This window comes from Cynocephalus volans, chromosome 6 (genome assembly GCF_027409185.1).
Source record: "Cynocephalus volans isolate mCynVol1 chromosome 6, mCynVol1.pri, whole genome shotgun sequence".
Lineage (NCBI taxonomy): Eukaryota > Metazoa > Chordata > Mammalia > Dermoptera > Cynocephalidae > Cynocephalus > Cynocephalus volans.
In genome coordinates, this window is record NC_084465.1 from 119,374,566 (window position 1) to 119,393,162 (window position 18,597).

The window sequence follows — 18,597 nt, forward strand, 5'->3', positions numbered from 1 at the left end:
CCCAGAGGGAAATCTTAAGTTCTAGTTATGCAATAATATTCTCCCGACTCTCCAAAATTACAAAATTTCATAGTGAAAAAGTAGTATTTTGTTATCAGTGAGTACTGATTCCAATTCTGTGATACCACTATTGATAGCAAACTGCTCTGAACCATCTGCTAGTAAATGAAGCCACATACCAAACAAACTGTACTATGAAAGCAAATGATGCACTAATCATTAAGGAAATACAAATCAAAACCACAAGATATAACATCATACCCATTAAGATGGCTATTATTAAAAAAACAAAAAACGGGGAGGGAGGAGAGAGGGGGAAAGGAGGAATTGGTAAAGGGACACGAAAATCAACTACATTGTATATTGATAAATTAAAATTTAAATTTTTTTTTTAAAATTAAAAAAATAAAAATGTAACTAAAACCATCAAAAAAAAGAAAGAAAAGTACTTAGTATTAAATGATTCTGTACTTGGAAAAAAAATAAACTGTAATGCCATCATATGCATGGATTGAAATAATACGCTGTACCCCACAAAAATAAATATACATTTTTAAAAAGTAAAAAAAAAAAAAGAAAGAAAAGAAAATGAGCATTGGCGGGGATGTGGAGAAACTGGAACTCTTGTACGCTGTTGGTGGGAATGTAGGATGGTGTAGTTACTGTGGAAAACAGCACGGTGATTCCTCAAAAGGTTAAAAATAGAATTACCATATGATCCAGCAATTCCACTCCTGGGTAAATGCCCAAAAGAATTAAAAGCAGGGTCTTCAAAGATATTTGTATACCCATGTTCACAGCATCATTATTCACAGTAGCTAAAAGGAGGAAGTAGTTCAAGGTAATATTACAATTAATAAATTAATAAACCAAGGTAATATTACAGTAAAAATTGTAATTACTACAATATTAGTATTAGTACAATAGAATACTATTAAGCCTTGAAAAGGAAGAAAATTCTGACACACGCTACAACATGGATGAAACTTGACGAGATAATGCTAAGTGAAACAAGCTGGTCACAAAAAGACAAATACTGGATAACTCCACTTATATGATGTACTATGGTTATCAAAGAGACAGAAAGTAGAATGGTGGTTGCCAGGGGCTGGGGTGGGGGGAATGGAGTGTTATTGTTTAATGGGTGAAGAGTTTCAGTTTTGCGAGAAGAGTCGCGGAGGTGGGTGGTGGTGATGGCTGCACAATGGCACAAATGAGCTTCACTAAACTGTACACCTACAATTGGTTAAGACAGTTAAGTTTATGTTACGGTTTTACTACAATTTAAAACTTGTAAGAAAAAACACTAAAATTTAAAAAGGAAACAACTAAATTGAATGTGGTATCTTGAACTGAATCCTAGAGCAGAAAAAAGTCATTAGTGGAAAAACTAACAAAATCTCAACAGCCTGGAGTTTAATTAATAATAATGCAACAATGTTAATTTTTTAGTTTTGAGAAACATACCATGATTATATGTTCATAGGAAAAACTAATTAAAGGATATACAGAAGCTCTCTGTACTATCTTTGCAAGATCTCTATAAATCTAAAATTATTCCAAAATAAATTTACTTAAAAATTTTAAAAAGCAAACTACAACTAAGTTAGAATCAATTCCTACATAGACGACAACACAAATATATTAGAAAACCTGATAAAAACAGCAAAATATGAATATCTACTGTGGATGTGAAATTCTCAATCATTATTGTCTACTCGCTGTTGCCTGGTGATTCTCATCAAGTAGTTGCAAAAAGGCAGGCTGTGAATTTTATATTGCAATAGTACTTCCTTAATGATTCTGTGTGCATTTTTTTCATTTAGATCACAAACAAATGTTTTCTTTTTTTTTCCAGACACAAATGATTTTAATTCCACCTGACATTTCCTGAGATAATGCGGCTGTTTCAAACTAGTAAACTGTTAAAATAACTGGTATATAAAATAAGGTTTTTTAACACTAGGCTGTTATACTAAGGATTAGTGCTATAAAATGGTATCACCTACAAGATAAACTGTTACACTATTAAACTATTAAAGAACTCTCTTCTAACTCTGAAATTGATTCAACATGGTGGGAAAGCAGTCTTAAAAGGCAGATTTAAAATGTGAAATACTTCTAAAGATATGCAGATCACTGATCTTTTATAGGGCTTATCTGCAGCAATCTTTTACAGAACAGAAATGTAAAATGTAGGAAGAGAAAGTACCCTAAGCAAAATCTCAAACTTGAAATGTAACACACAAAACTGTTACATCAGAAATAAATGTAAAATACTGATGTCAAACTGCTTGGACATTTTTTTCCCCACTTGTTAAAAAAATACATTAAAATTAAAATATTTTGGTGCCATTCAAATACTGTTACTAAAAAAACCTCTCGTTTTAAACAAGGATAGAATATATCAGAGAAATCTGCTTTGAATTTTGGAAGGCTTTTCCTCCCTAAAGCAATTGTCTTTTGAATATGCATCATCAAAAAATGTAGTCTGAGATGATTCATAAATGGTGAAAAATAAAGCAATAGTCTGCCTTCATTTTGCTATATTTTCCTAATAAGATTAAGCTTTCTTTCAATACCCCCTTAACCAAAAGCAATTTTTGGTTTCTTTGGTAATACGTGCAAATTACTTCATTCCACATCTATCATTTCTATCCCATCACTTTAACATACACTACTGAACCCAAGGCTTTCTCTGAAAGAGGTCCTGTGCCAATCTCTTCAATCCTTGTAAAGTTTTCTTGGTTTATGTCTTCTAATCTTATTTTCTTGGTGGTTTGGAGTAACTGAGTCACTGGTTCCAACCTGCTTTTCTCAGTCCCTCACATTAAGTGATCACCCACTTTTGAATCCATATGCATAGCAGATACCTGAGTAGCAGATTTACTAAGTGAAAATCCCATGGGGAAAGCTGAGCAAATATCAAAGTAGTTTGCAGCTACCTTTTTAAGTAGTTTCTTCAGCTTCATTACAGACATTAGAATACGCTACAAAGTCAAAGTAACGAAAACGATCTCACCCAGGTGCAGGAATAAATAAATGACCAATAGAACATGACAGAGCTGCAATTTGGACCTGGATATGTTCAGGAACATCACATGATAGGAAGCACTGGCTAAACAGGAATTGTTGGTCTCCTCAAATGTGAGGTTACTTTTGAAATGCATAGGTTTATACTATATCAGGATCATCAGGGGACTGCTGTAAAAGCCTAGTATCTATGTCATCCGGATAGGCTGACTCACTCCCATGAGACTGCAGCAGGAGGATCGGACCTGGAAGCCTCCCTCAAAACAGCACCTGGCAAGAGCAGCTCTGGAGAGTAACTGGTTCACGGAACATGGGTCCAGAATGATTCAAACAAATGTTTCGTAGATGTAGACAGTGTGGAACTTCCTCTGCCAATTTATTATTTCATATCTGATAATTTCATTGTAAGTTTGTGAGCATCTTGATTATTTCAAGTGAATTATGAGCCCAATCTGCACAAACACAGCAAGTCACTTTTCCACTCGAAGCCCATGATGAATGTTATTGTTAGAGGAAAAAAGATCATGGAACACCTCTACCAGCAACCAAGTGGTGGGAAGCAATTGATGAAAACACTTGCTTCGCTGTGAGTCCCTTAAATACGAGGGTACTTCAAAAAGTTCATGGAAAAAATAGAATTAAAAAAAAAATAGTATGAATCTTCCCACAAACTTTTTGAAGTACCCTCATACTACACTCAATTAAGTGAAAATAAAGCTTTACTCAGAAGGACAATTTTTAAGTTTTACTTTATTTCCCAATGCACATTTTTTCATTCAAAGTCAACTATGTAAAGACTGATGACAGGTCATACAGGATGGTGGAAAATACAGTATCGCTTTTACTCCATACAAGGGAGAAGTGACTAAGGGTACTGTACCTTCTTTCCTTCCCCTCTTTGGAATCAGTGCTCTGAACTCACCAGGGGCTTATCACACAGGTGCAAGGAGCTAGGACTCACAGGTGCAGCTTGCATTTCCTTTCTGCTCCGACCTGTAAGGTCATTTGGTTAGCTTGCTTTGACCACAAATAGAGCTCTTAATTTCTCTAGCACAACCTTAACTTGATATGAAGCACTTACACGAGGAATGGTGCAGACAAGAAGGCAGCTTTATTGTACTTTGGAGAAAAAAACATGATTCCATTGGTGGGGGGGAACCATTGACACTCAGTAAGCAACACTGCCACCTAGCGTAACGGTGACACACCACCAAGACCTTCAAGACCAGAAAAATGTGAGTGCATTTGCTGATTTCAATTTTCACCATAAAATGGCACTTTTATAAGCTGGTCTTCAGAAAACCTCAGATTTTCTTGAGAAACTATTTTTGTCTTTAAAATGCATAAATGTATGTGCTTTCTCTTCTTTTTTGGGTAAAGAAAGTTTGTGAGTTGTGTTTTTTTTTTAAATAGACTATCAAATTAATTCTCAACTTGAAACTTATGAAACACTTTGGGGCAACCTGCCTCTTGAACATCCATCACTCCATCACTCTTGTTCAACAGTCTAAACGGCAACTCCTGATTATGACAGACAGTTTATAAAGAAGCAAAACTCAGCTGTACAAGAACTACATTAAGTTTACTCATTTCCTCTTTCTATTTTTACAATCTAGGGTGCTAAGTATTTGTACTTCACTTACTTGAATTCCTGGAAAAAATCATTAGAACACACCAATAACAATTTTGCATAAATCACATAACCCAACTCTTATTATGACTACACAATAACAGTGGAAGATATTGGTGTGAGGATGTGGGAATGTTGTTCCTAATGAATAATAAAGTAATCTTCTCAAGGCTTGAATTCTCCTTTATACCGAGGTGTTGCAGTAAATGTGTTGATTTGATGAGTTCTATGAGCATATAAATGAGAATACTTAAAGAAACACCTGAATGAAAAAAGAAATAAAATTGTGAGAATAACATATTGTTAACAACCACAATCTCAAATCGGCATCTCTTGTTATTACTGAGATTTTAGATTCTGGGTTAAGTGCTCTGTTCTTTGGAATATCCGCAATGATTACTGATCTTGCTAATGAATTCTTCTATTGCAACATTTCTGTGTTTATGGTTGGAGGCACAGATTCTAGAATGCATGAGTATTACACAGTCTTTTTCAACCCATATTCTTGGCTAGTAATAAACTCAGTTAAGGATTTCAGGAAAAGCCAAGTTCTAGGAAAGAGGTATATACGTGCAGAGTAAGGAGCTGAATTAAAACATTTTTAGGTTGCATTATGTCGGAAGACACAACTGAATGTTTCAGTTCTGGGAAGCTGAGATTGTCCAGAAAAACAAAGTTCTGAGTGTAGGACATAAGCTATCACAAGGTTAGAACCGGGTATGTTGCATTTCTCAAAGCAAAATGAATTGGGGAGTAGGGTTGGTCCCTGAAGTACTATATCTGAATGAGACTCTTTAGGGGTGTCTAGACTGCCTCAGTGTTCACTGCAATTGACAATAATTTCCCCTGCCCCCCAGTCTGAAGGCTTCCTTCACCACATATTCAAGTTGTCTGAATCTTTCACATAACGCTACCAATTGGGTACTCCGGAAACCGAGGCAATAAAAATGCTAGAGGGGCTTATATTAACTCAAACATGATGCCAAAGTCATCTCCAAAAAAGTTTATTAGCATGATTAAAAACATTTTCTTGAATAATAACAGAAAGAATTTCTAAATATGAAAGAGTATCAGTGGCTATACCTTATAACCAATATTTGGAATTGAGTGGACAGCATTATTGCCAGTCTTCATTTTATTGGAAACAATCCATTTATTAGTTCCATGAAGTCATGACTATTGCTTTGTCTGAGAATGAGTCCCTACTGAGATTAAGTATAAAAAATATCTCCCATCATAATTGGAGTGTGACCTTCATTGAAGTGTGACTCTAACTGAGCAAAGAGTTGATACAAATCCACAGAGTTGGGTTTTTGTTTCTTAAAAACATTCCTTTTACACACTACAAAGAAATAATTAGTATTTTGGCTTTTAAAATTCCTACATGATATTTAGAATGGCAGTCCCAAAGGTCCTCCCTTCACATCACTGTGAATGCAGACCCTCTTACGGAGGGAGCTTCTTGGGTGGACTCTGAAGACTTCTTCCTCCACATGTCTATACTGGTCTGAGAACGAAGACGGCATCATCCAGCACATAGTAGTCACTGTACATGTCGCCTTCACACAGGTACGGCAGTCTGGTGAAAGCCTCAATAGCAAAACCTGCCTTTCTGAAAACCTCAGGCAGGCTGTTCACCTGCTCCTCCCAGTTCTGCCCCTTGATTTCCAGAATCTCCGATGGTTTCTCCCACTTGCCACCTACTAAAACAAATGAAAACATGAAGTTAAGTTCTTGAACAAACACATTATTTAAAAAGAGAAAGGGAGGACAACACTTGCCACAGAGCTGGCATGCACCAGGCATTGAATGCTTTGAAGACTCGCCTTCTTCACACTGCTCAGGTCACCCCTGAGGCAGGTGAGCTCAGAGATAAAGCGAAGAGTCAGAAGGGCTAAGGAACTTGCCCCAACTTGCAAAGTTAATGAGTGTCAGAGCAAAAAACGTAATCCCAGGTCTGTTGGGTCCCAAAGCCCACACTGTGACCTTCTCTGACAGTTTCAGATCATACCCTATGTTAACGACTGACTGGGGGTTGTAATGGTTAACGGGTTCAGAAAACTAGCCATTAAAATACTAGAATACTGAAGCAAAGAGTAACATAATATTTAAAAGAGGATTTTGGATAAATGCAAGAAAATACCATTGATGTAGTAAACTTACGCAACTTACTACCTAGAGAGATTTATGAGGCTGAAAATGAAATAGGCTCATGAAGGATTTTAATCTATAAATAAAAAACAGATCATCAGTGTGTTTTTCAAGGGAAGTTGACCCATTCCCTAATTTTTCAGAACAATTTCATAAAAATTAAGCTCCAGGACCAGAGAGGTAGAACACGAGAATGGATGATTCAACCTGGCATTTCTTGGAATGGTGACTGAAGCCTCTATCACTCATTTCCAAATCTATAAGCATCAGCACCTGGGAAATGAGGTGACTAGGTAAAGTATTCAAATTCGCACTAAGAAAATAAGCACATTTAAATGTTAGGGTGCTTTTAGGTGCTATAAAATACACATATCCTTAAAAGTATTACTAAATCCAGATTGAAAATAACCTTAAATGAGACAACACATAATCAGCAGGTACCAAGAGCACACTATAGTGGGACTATTTTTCATTCTTTTCGGAGGCCCAGCACTGAACTCTCTTCCTATGTCTGGTGAATTTCTCTGCCTAGAGTCCTGGTGGGAGACAAGGCCTAGGGAAGTGGCTTTCCCGGCCTTCTTGCAGCTGAGGCACTGGCACATCACCTGAGCTCTGACACACTCACCTGTGACCAGGAATGAGGAGCTAGTGACCCACAGAAGTGGGGATGTGAGTCGCATCTCTGGGACATACAGGGGTGCAATGAGACCAAGCAGCCGGGGTGGCGGTTGAGAGTACTAACAACAGTTTATGGCACTAGAGCTTGGTGGCAGCACTGTGCTCTGCAGACCAGTTTTACAGTGTGATTTAGGACATTTCTCTTGGCTGTGGAGCCCACAAATGGTTCTCCAGTCTTCCCAGTGACTCTGGGAGCTGCCCTCAAATCATTTCCATAAATTTCCTTTGCTTAAAGTCAGCCTGAGTCAGTTCCTGCTACTTACAAAGCAGAACCTAACTGAACACGCCTCCAAGCATGGGGGAGGAGGGTAGGAAGCAGAGGACAGAGCGCCCACACATCTGCTTCACACACATTAGAAAGGGCTCTCTGAATTAAAAACTGGGGCACAACTAGTTTTTCCTGGTACTAGGATGTGTTGTTCACTACTTTTTCTCCTGTCTCTACATGAAGACACTACCTTCTGCTTCTCCATTCCCAGCAGCTACTGGCCCAGAGCCAGGCACACAGTAGGTGTCCCAGGACCAGTGAAAGAACTGCCCTGGAAATCTAAAGTGCTAATTACCTGTCAAACAATATTCTTGCCTGGGAATATGCGCTACGTGTAAATCGAAATCTCACTTAAAACATCTAATACGTGTAAATCGAAATCTCACTTAAAATATCTAACACCTATGAGCATTTGTAAAATCAGGGCGGGGAATGACAAGCACATTTAGAAATGTGCCCCAGGCGAAAATGATGAATCTGGGTTACAAACCATCTTTACACAATTTCAAAAAGTTCCTGATTATGGTTCCTCAATAAGAGTTCCTCTCTTCAGTTCTTCCTTTCTTGGGGGAAAAAAAAGCCAACTTCTTTCAAATACACACCCCACCTCCCCACTGCCTGTCCCCCGACACACATAGAAATGGAGACATGGAGACTGTGAGCAGAGGCAAGGTTGCTCTCGGCCTGGCAATCAATCTGACACTACTTTATGTCGGTAAGGTTCTTTTTTTCTCTGCCATTTTATTTAAATCAATTGCTATTTTTTGCCTAATGCATTTATATTTTACACTCCTACAGAATAATTTTTAAATGTAAAATGTTATGGAAATTGTCTAAGGTGATTAGTTTCCTTTTTCCCCAGAGAAATAGGTTATGAAAGAATAGCTGAGACAAAGTTTCATATTAACCTTGAAAATTCCTTTTGCTATTATGCTACCTTGGGGAACACCTCATCAAACAAAGGGTTGAAAAATCTTCTTAAAATCACATGTGCTAGTCATCAACAACTTAACTCCCACACAAGCAAGCTCACTCTGCACATAGTGAGCACTAAACAATATTTGCTGAATATTCTCAAAGAACGTTTCTAAATAGGAAGTACGTGTTTTTTTAAGAACTGCCATGGCTCCTTCTATAGAGAACGCCCATCCCATAATATGTTTTTTAAATTCTGCCAACACCCATTTTTTTCTCTAGGAAAGAGAAAGTGTTTCTTATAGTTCTAATAACCTCAGATTTGCCCACAAAATTTGGATTATAGGACAGGGAAGGGGGCAAAAGCTCTTACAATTAATTTTTTCTCATTTGTAAAGAAATAAACCAAAGTTTTAAGTGATTATTTTCGGGGAAAGGACTCTGGGTGACTTGCTGCTTCTACTTGCGGTAATATTCTATTTTTTTCTGACAAATATACATTACTTTTATAAACTATTTTAATTAGCGTTATTTTAAATTAGTGTTATCTTTTAGAGATATATTCTGAAAGATGTGCAGATAAAATGTCTGGGATTTGTCCTAAAATCCTCTGGGCGCAGTGGACTGGGGGGTGGAGAACTAAGACACAAGACTGCATGGGGCTGGGCAGTGGCAGGGGTTCATGATGCCACCCTGCTACTTCTGCCTAAGTCTGGAATTTTCTACAATAAAAGGCTTTTTTTAGTGTCAAAAATTAGTTCCCACTTACCTTCTAACTTGATTTTTAAAAATAGTAAAGTGATTTTTTTATTCCCTCCACTCAGGAGATAAACTTACAACATTTTCAGTGGATACTGAGTTTTAAAAAAAAGAGAAATCTGATGGAATCAATAGAATATGAGACTTCTGAAAGGACAGAGTTTCAGAGGAGCAGCTGTGCTGTGACACAGCATCAGAGCTTCTCTCTTTGCTATCTCTTTGCTAGTGTGTCACTGGGCTGGTGGAAAAGGAGGGCAGCCCCCTCACAGGTCTGCGCTCACAGGAAACTGCCGCCACTGGCTTTCTCTCACACTTTGACTGCGAGAAGTCAGAAATAAGTTCAGACATGAAACTCCAAAGCCACGAATACTTATTTTACCCTGTGCCTCTAGTTCTTAAAGGAAAGTGTGTAGTCAGCCTTCCTCAGAAAAATTTTATTTTAAAGACAATTTGAGATTAAGACTGCTTAACTTTGTTGTGCTGTGGCAGGCCCAATCCCACGACAGATTTCCAAGATATAATGATTGTTATATGCTGTAAAGTGTTCCTCAGTACTTCTAAGGTGACTGAGTCTGACTAGGAGACGGGAGGTTGTACTTATCAGGCGTGGGAATCCCAGCCCCTTAGGTGCAAAACGAACTATGCTGAGCGCCCCGCATACCCAACGGGCTGAGAAGCCTGCTGTCTCCTCCAGGTGACTTTACCCTCTCATCTGGTTTATATTTCTCCCGTCACTATAAAGCTCCCAGGTCATCTCAAACTATACAAATACCAAAATCAAAACATGGTGAGAATAGACTTGCATCACAAATGCCATGATTCTAATTTTAATCCTCTTCTGTTCTGAGGACCTATAAAAAAAGGTTAACTGAAAAAAAAAAGCTGCTGTCTAAAACTTACTAAGCACCAGACCACTTGGATTACTTTTCAATTTCAGACAAATAAGGACAAACTCAAACAAATAAGACCACTTGGAAACATACAACCAGTGAGAAGTCAGACTGAAAACTTCTATAAATTTCCAATCTGTCTCAACCAATACTAAGCAGCTGACAGGCTTTCTAGCTTCACATGTCTGGGATTAGAAGGCCAAAGTGAGGGGTCTGGTCTCCATAACTTGAGAAGCAGCACTGCATGGTGGAGAGAGCACTGGACCAGGTGTCCAGTCCTAGCTCTGCAAACACCTTGTGGACAGACATCCACAATCATTTCTAGAATGGGCACAGACACCATGGGAACAGGAGCACTGGCCATGCGGCAGCTGCAGCAATAACTGCCTTTTATTAAATACTTACTGTGGCTTAGGCAAGTAAATACCTACACATGGTCTCACTTAAACTTCACTAACCACATGAGATCAATAATTCCATCTCCATTTTGCTAATGAGGAAACTGAGCCACAGAGAGCATGGAGCTAGGAACTGGCAGTTAGGACTGGAACTCAAGTCTGTGCTCTTTATCACAATATTGTCAATCAAATAAGATAGACGTTACAAGGCACTATAAAGAAGTGCACAAGGGCCAGGAAGAAATCAGACCTGCTTAGACTCGGCATGGCTGGCTCATTTGGCCTCTGCAATCAGAGATGTCTTAGGCAAGCCAGGGCTGCATTTGCACAGGTGCACATCTTGCCTTTTTATCATGTTTCCCAAAGGGACACCAGACTCACAAAGGAACAATTGTGAATTGTCATGAATTCCTAGCCATCCAAACCCCCACCAGACAAAAAAAGTCACTACTGTCCCTGTGCTCTGCCTGTGGCAGCAACATTTGCATGAGGAGCTTTGATCTGTGTTTCCACGTTGAGTACAACACTCCTGTGAGGCAGGGGTGCAGATGAGGAACAGGCTGAGAGAGTAGGTGACCTGCACAAGATCAAGGAAAAGCTTGTAAGTGGCAAGACTGTACACCTGGACCCAAACTTCTGGTTCCAGAAATTCTGCTGCCTCTGCTCATGCTGAATCCACTGGAATGCCTCCCGGCTGTCCTTGAGTAACCAGACATCACACAAACTAGCAGGTGAAGGTCAAGAAACACGGGCAGTTAGGACAAGTGAGGATTACTGGTGTCTATTTTAGAGTCTTGTTTGTTTCAAGAATAAGGTAAGAAAAAGAAAGGAATGGTTTGAGTTTCCTCACCTGCAAACATTAGTAAAAGAAGCACAGGGAAAGTGAGTTGAGAGGCTGCTCAACCTCGCCTCTGCTTTCTCCCGCAGGTGCTGTGGGTGCCTGCACCATCTCTGTCATACAGCCACGCTACCTAGAAGTGGACTACACTTGCAAGGCTGTTACCATAGAGTGTACCTTCTCCACTGCTGGATGCCCTTCGAAACAACCAACAAGCCTGTGGTTTCGCTATGGCGCTCACCAGCCTGAGAACCTATGCTTGGACGGATGCAAAAGTGAGGAGGATAAATTCACAGTGCGGAAAGCTCTGGCACAAAACCAAGTCTCCCTCACTGTAAACAGGGTGACTTTAAATGACAGTGCAATCTACATCTGTGGAATAGCATTTACTACAGCACTGGGACCGAGAGCTAAGCAAACTGGAGGAGGGACTACCCTGGTGGTCAGAGGTCAGTCATCACCTTTTGCTCAGGCACTTAAAATCACTACATCACTTACATGCAGAAAATATTAGATACATTTGCTAAGTTAATACCCCAGCCAGTGAAGGTCCTGATCTAAGCACAAGCTGCCCTGAGGTTTGGATTAAAGAACTACTCAGACCTCATCTCCCAGCATCTAAAGACACAAAGTCAGTGGTATGCTGGGTGCTATATTCCCCGTCAATATCCAGACTTTAATAGTGATGGAAACCAACCATGTTCTTCCTTTCTGTGTATAACAGTGATATGCCATAACACACCAAGTTCAAAGGGAAACCTAGAACAAAGCACTAGAGAAGCATAAATGACCAATAAATTGGATGCAGAAAAAAATGTGCATTATGGAAAATAAACACAAACTTGGAGAGAAGCCACTAGAGGATCCCTGGCCCTTCCCATTCCACCTGGACATCAGAGAATGGAAAGTGACAGTCTGGCTTCCTGAAATGAGCTGAAGCCCATGACAACTCCTCACTCAAGTGAGGACATCAAACCTAGCTAAATCCCATAGTCATTTTACCAAGTCATTCCCTGGAGTAGCCTAAGATTAAGAAATTTCAGAGAAAAATCACATGATTCTGGGGGAAGGAAGAGAAGGGCAGTAATCCTTTGCCTTTTTTGGATCTCTTCTCTTAAAAAGGACTCTGGTATGATGAGCACTGAGATCATTAAAACATGAACTCAAAATCAACCAGCCTTTCAGTTTTAAAACAGGAATTTGAGGATCCAAGATTGTCTAGTATTATAATCCCTGCTTTTGACTACCAGGGGTGTTCTAATAGGCTTTTGATATTCACATATCATTTAACCTTAGTTTATTCTCATCTGTAAGATAAATTACAAATGAGTTACTATACATAAAGCACTTTTAATAATGTCTGGCATACAGTAAATATTCAATAAATGTTAGCTACTGATAATAAAATAAACACACAACTTGGGAGATTTGTAGGTCTCACTGCATTAGTCTTCTATAAAAAATGCTAGTCAAAAGGAAAAATGGCTTGTAAAGAGATGAAGGTCTCAAAACTGCAGGTTTTATGAAGAGATTCTTCTTCATGAGCAGAAATACAAGTTTTGCTAAGACAGACATGGCAACTTCCTGCCTTTTCTGCAGAGCTGCTAATTTAGCACTGAGACATTTTTTAAAAAGTTGTACAGATGTGGCTAATTTGTTAGTTTCACAAATAAAAATATATGGTGTATAAATTGAGTACACAAGGTAGGCATCCATGGGATATTTCGTTGGAAAGTACAGGTTATTCAGATAATTCTAATTGTATTCTGTACTTTAAATAATCAGGTACTTGGAGACATGGCATGTTATCTGATCCTTCCCTAGAGCACAGGACACATCCTGCAAGGAGGAAGAAAGTCAGAATGTGAAAATGAATTCAATAATTCTACTTCCAGAACTTTGTTATGAAGGAGAGCACATATAACAATAACAATGCCTGTCTTTTAAGTAAGCAGTGAGCATTATAATCCTTAATGCATGGACTTCTCATGTCATTTTGCAGACCACTATTCAGCTATGTACACTAAACAGCTGAAAGCTTATAAGTGTCAGCATTAACAAATAAATGCAAAAATATCTTAACTACATAAGCAGACTCTTGATGACACTCGTACAAAAGAAATTTTAAATGCCCTTGAACAAACTGTCTTGAAATGTTTATCTAGCTTCAATAGATAAAAATGCTTTAGATAAGTGATTCTTAGCATTATGAAAAATGGTTAATTAAATTTTTTAAACTTTTTATTTTAAAAAATGAGTAACACTTTTGGTATAATACATTTAAAGAAGTGATGAATGGGCTTTAGTTATCATATACTTGAATGTCTTTTGAATCAAGAGACCCTGAACAAAATTTTACATGAATAGGCAAGCAGCATAAGTTCATGTTCCACCTCTAACATGTAATTCCAATTATACTTTATACATATATTTGCAAGAATATGCTTGAATAGTGACCATGTTTTTTCTGTTTTTGTAATTAAGAAACTAAGCTTCTCAGCAAGGAACTGCAGGGGCTCCTGACTGCTCTCTTATCACTGCTCTCTATCTACATTACTGGGGTATGTGTGGTCTTCATAGTCCTCTCCAAAGTAAGTTCCATTTTCTTGCATTGGATGTCCCTACAGCCTTGAATATTATCATAAGGAGAATAATTTCCGGCTAGTCGGGTAGCTCATTTGGTTAGACTGTGGTGCTGATACCAGTTAGGTCAGGGTTTAGGTTCTTTTACCTGCCAGTTGCCAAAACAAACAAATAAAAAAAAAGGTTGAACAAAAATAATTTCCATCTCTCTACAAGTTGTGAGCCTTAGAAATAGTTCATTTTCCTTTGCATGTGTAGGTACTACTACCTGCAGAATAGGTCTGTAGAAGGCATAAATTCATCACTGAAATTATTAACCAGCATATATGACTTACAGTGTTTTTCCTTTAAAGCCCAGTAATATAGGAATAAGAGAACCATCTTCTCTGCTATCTTTCTGCTGCAGGGGTTTGGGGTAGGGAGGTGGGAGTGGTATATCACTGTTACCTACGAAAGCCCTAAGAATAGTCTTCAAGGGCAAAAAGGGGTTAATGAAGTGATTAGAAGCTGCCTTAAAATATTCAAGAAGTCCCAAGAGAAAGAATATCTTTTGGCTGTGCATATATTATGAGAGGTATGCATGTATTATATTAGGATTACTATAAATCCTACAATAAAATCAGTTTGAGTTGCTAAATTAGTTTATTGATAGAATAAACTATCAATAAAATAAATGAAATAAAAATTATTAATTCTTATTGTACAGCATTTAAATATTAAATTAGTTTAATCTGATGAGATATCTGCCACAATTCTTGTAAGTGCATAAAATGTTTTCTTAGACTTTTTTTTTCTCCTTGGCAGTCAAAATCTAACACTCTAAGAAAGAAACAAACAAAAGAAGATTCACAAAAGGTACAGACCAATACCTGTAAAATATTTTTTAAATTGTGGCTGATTGTAACTATTTCAAATCTGAAATATTTTAACAAACACAGAGAACATAAAGATAACTTTCAACCATAGATATTACTGTTTCCTACTGTTGAGAAACTCAGTGATAATCTCAAGTGGTAAACTATGATTTATATTTGACAGTTCTCAACCATAAATTCTATATAATGTACTCAAAACACAAAAAAATTTAACTGTAGGTGTAGATGTGATGGGGGGAGTGGATTTCTGAGCTGATGGCAGTAAAAAAAGAAAAAGCTCTGATAATGTGTAGAAATCATCACTCAGAGTCCTAGAAGAGAGATTTCTTTTTCTCATTTATGTTTACAGAAGAAGAGTGCCCGGCGCATTTTTCGGGAAATTGCTCAAGAACTATACCATAAGAGATACGTGGAAACAAGCCAGCAACCTGTAAGTGTAAAATATCAAAAAGATGAAATAAAGATATAAAGCATGTTTGACTGAAAAAATTAAGCTGCCAATGAGCTGTCAATATTCATGTTTTCCTTTAGAAGAGTCTGAAAGAGAACTTCACATAAAATGCACTTTTATATAGAACCTGCTTTGATAAATACAAAACAAAAAACATCAGATATAATATTAAATAGCCCAGGCTGGGATCTTAGTGCCATGGAAACTTCCAGAAACACATTGGACACTGGCAATGTTTTCAATATAGACAAAGATGTTTTTGTGGGCTAAAAGCTACTTTGTGTAGAATCTTGCAAGCAGCAGTAGGCATGTTGCAAACATTTGTGAATCAAATTATGAAGAAAAAAATTACTTGTTACAGATAAGGCAAAAATAAATTCACATTACAAAATATGCCACTAAGAATATTTTTAAAAATGACTATTTCTCCAGTCTTTGGGCTTGCAGTGATAGGAAGAATACCACTATATTATCTATAATACATTGTGACAGTGTTTCTTTAAAGTCGCATAGAAACGGGCTTTTCCAACAAGATTCTGTCTTAGGGCTAGTAGGGCAGATACTCAGTTTCCCTGATGCACGATCAGAGTGCTCAGATTTAAATTAAAATGTATATAAAATAATGAACTTACATAATAGTAAAGCTATTTTCTTCTTATCAGCAGCCAAGAGGGCAGATGCAACAGGATACTGACATGAGGTGTGCTTTTTTAAATCCAACTTTTAAAAAAGATTTTTACTCAGGAAAGAATATCATCCAAGTAGTTATTTCATCCTCAGTGTACATACAAATACAGGAAGACGATGGTCTAATTACCTAAGACCATCATATTTCAGTATTCCACATTGAATAATTATAAATGCCTGTCCACGTGTTTTTCTTAATGAGGCTGGGCATCTTTTTCAACAAAGAGACAAAGGTAAGCAGCCAGAAGGCAGGCATGGAAGTAAAAACTGTAAAGTTCCCAGACAGGGCTTTGACAACGGCATCTGAACAAGAAAATTACTTTTCAGTTCCCAAATCCTACTCTAAATACAGGAAAAATGGTAACCTAGCCTTTAAGATTACTGGGAGGGTACTTAGAACCCAGAATGCAAGATGGCACAGTAGCTCACATGATGCTTGGAGGATGGCATCATTGGTTACATAACCTCAAACGTGGCTTGTTGTTGACTATTGCAGGAGAAAGACAACAACACTTATGAAAACAGAAGAGCACCTTCCAACTACGAAAGACCATAGACACATTTTAAATTTCAATGAAGTCACTGAAAATCCAACTCCAGAAGCTATGGTAGTGCTAATGGACATATGCCAATCAGGTTTAAAAAAAAAAAACAAAACACAATCACAGGTAAATGGAAAAGACAACTGGTTGCAAAGAAGAACGCCAGAGCAGAGGGAAAATGTAACAAACAGTAATTACTAAAATACTGAAACCCAACAAAATGCAAGTAAAAAACACTTTCCTGATTTGCCAGGAAAATTCTAAGCGGCCTAACATTTTCAAAAACTTTTATAACGACTACATTTGCTTCATTCCACATATGAGGTGTGTGATGACTTCCCTGAGAAGATCCGCAGTCAAACCACCTGCCTCTACTATGTGTGAAAGAGTTATGCTTATGGATTGTGGAAATGACGGGACAACTAGAACCAGTTGGGACGGAAAAAAAGAAGAAGGCAAGTGCCAGATTTGGGTTAGAGAAATTCATTTTGAAAAGTATCCTGAGAATGAAATAAGCAAAGCACAGAGGGAAAAATACTGCATGTCCTCATTCATAAGTGGGAGCTAAGAGAGGAGGAGGGAAGGAAAAAAAGACCACAGTGGTGCTTTGGACTTGGCAGATTGAGAGAACATACCTAGGGATACAAAGTGGGGTGGGAGAAAAGGGAAGGGGGAGGGAGGTCAGGGATAAATTGGGTGGGGGACACAAGGTGTAATCGCAATTTGTGGTAATGGGCACACTGCCAGTATTGATCTAGCCATCACATCTTGGACATGACAGCGGATGGTCAGCTTTGTATCCATGAATATTCATAACCAATAAAAAAATAAAATAAAAGTACCTTGAAACAAAAATTATTTCATCTGATATTGTAATGGGGCGATGATACCGTGCACATTTTCCTGCCAGGGTATGCAAAATAACTACTTAAATCATGCTACCAATGAAAAGTAAGAATAGAGACTAGCATTAGAATACAAAAGCTAAAATATACATAATCCAAAGCAGAAGGTTAAACAGAGAAAACCTCAGAACAAATAAGCCACAACTAACCCTAGATGTCCGTGTTGTGCCAAATCACAGCACCAGGGAAGCAGTGTGCAAACACTCGACTTCACAAGTGCCTTTGCAGTACCGATTTTTAACCAATTCAGGAGGAAAATATCAGACAGGGTACTGGGCACAGCAAAGATATTTATGGAATATATTGCCATTTCACTAAGAAAACATGATATTGATTGTTCTTTGAAAGCTATTTCAGTGTAAAAAAAAATCTAAAGTACCCACAAGTGTGCATTTATTAAACATGCATTACAACCTATTATGTTTGTTTCTTTTGAACTAGGATTAAATGAATCATATTTTTAAAAACCAGATAGAATTTTAAAATACTTTAAGACCCCTTTGAAAGCATTGTGCACCAAAGGCTTAAAATCAGTGGTAGCAAACCTTTCTGATCAATGTGCCCAGAAAAATGGGAAAGGAAAAGGAGGAAGCATGTACCTTCATTTTATTTGTGCATATATGTGTGAGTGCATGTGTATATGTATGTTGTATGTGTGTATAGTACATGCATGTATGTGTGTATATGTTTGTATCTCATACACAAAAATAGAAATTAAACAATGGCATAAAACGCACTATGAATAGAAATGCTAATATTTTCTTCCTATATCCCAAAATAAATTGTCTTGTATACTCTCTGAGGTGTTTACATCCCAACTTTGAGACCACAAGCTTGAGTGAAATTAATGAAGCCAGACGGCCAAAAAAAAGGGCAAGTACTAATTCCATCTAGGTGAATAGAATAAGTGTTGAATTAAATCATTTACTTCTCATTTTTGGAAGTCATTACATTTAGGCACTTAATTCCAGAGCTGAAGATACATTGTTCTTTG

The 18,597-nt window shown here is 37.7% G+C and overlaps 2 protein-coding genes and 1 pseudogene across 3 annotated transcripts in view; 1 reads left to right on the forward strand and 2 right to left on the reverse strand.

Annotated features, from left to right (window-relative positions):
• Positions 1–2,634: 2,634 nt before the first annotated feature.
• Positions 2,635–2,906, reverse strand: LOC134379887 (uncharacterized protein C2orf15-like; annotated as a pseudogene).
• Positions 2,907–5,651: 2,745 nt separating this feature from the next.
• Positions 5,652–18,597, reverse strand: part of METTL9 (methyltransferase 9, His-X-His N1(pi)-histidine) — a 39,695-nt gene continuing 26,749 nt past the window's right edge. The window contains exon 5 of one of the 2 annotated variants that reach the window (XM_063100313.1): positions 5,652–6,363. In XM_063100313.1, coding sequence (XP_062956383.1) covers positions 6,161–6,363 — 203 coding nt within the window. In that variant the 3' untranslated portion in view covers positions 5,652–6,160. Of the gene's footprint in view, positions 6,367–18,597 lie in introns of both variants that reach the window. The other variant, XM_063100312.1, reaches the window with a different exon arrangement.
• Positions 6,457–16,739, forward strand: IGSF6 (immunoglobulin superfamily member 6). The gene is made up of 6 exons (XM_063099611.1): positions 6,457–6,523; positions 11,650–12,009; positions 14,045–14,151; positions 14,948–14,998; positions 15,368–15,448; positions 16,653–16,739. The coding sequence occupies exons 1-6, from the start codon at positions 6,457–6,459 to the stop codon at positions 16,710–16,712; spliced, it is 726 nt and encodes a 241-aa protein (XP_062955681.1). The 3' UTR covers positions 16,713–16,739.

Excerpts from the sequence above, each read along its gene's own strand:
- IGSF6 (XM_063099611.1), top strand. The coding sequence starts at position 6,457 with ATGCACCAGGCATTGAATGCTTTGAAGACTCGCCTTCTTCACACTGCT. Across the intron at positions 14,152-14,947 it reads TCTTCATAGTCCTCTCCAAA|TCAAAATCTAACACTCTAAG; the intron begins GTAAGTTCCATT and ends TCTCCTTGGCAG. Across the intron at positions 15,449-16,652 it reads TGGAAACAAGCCAGCAACCT|GAGAAAGACAACAACACTTA; the intron begins GTAAGTGTAAAA and ends TGACTATTGCAG.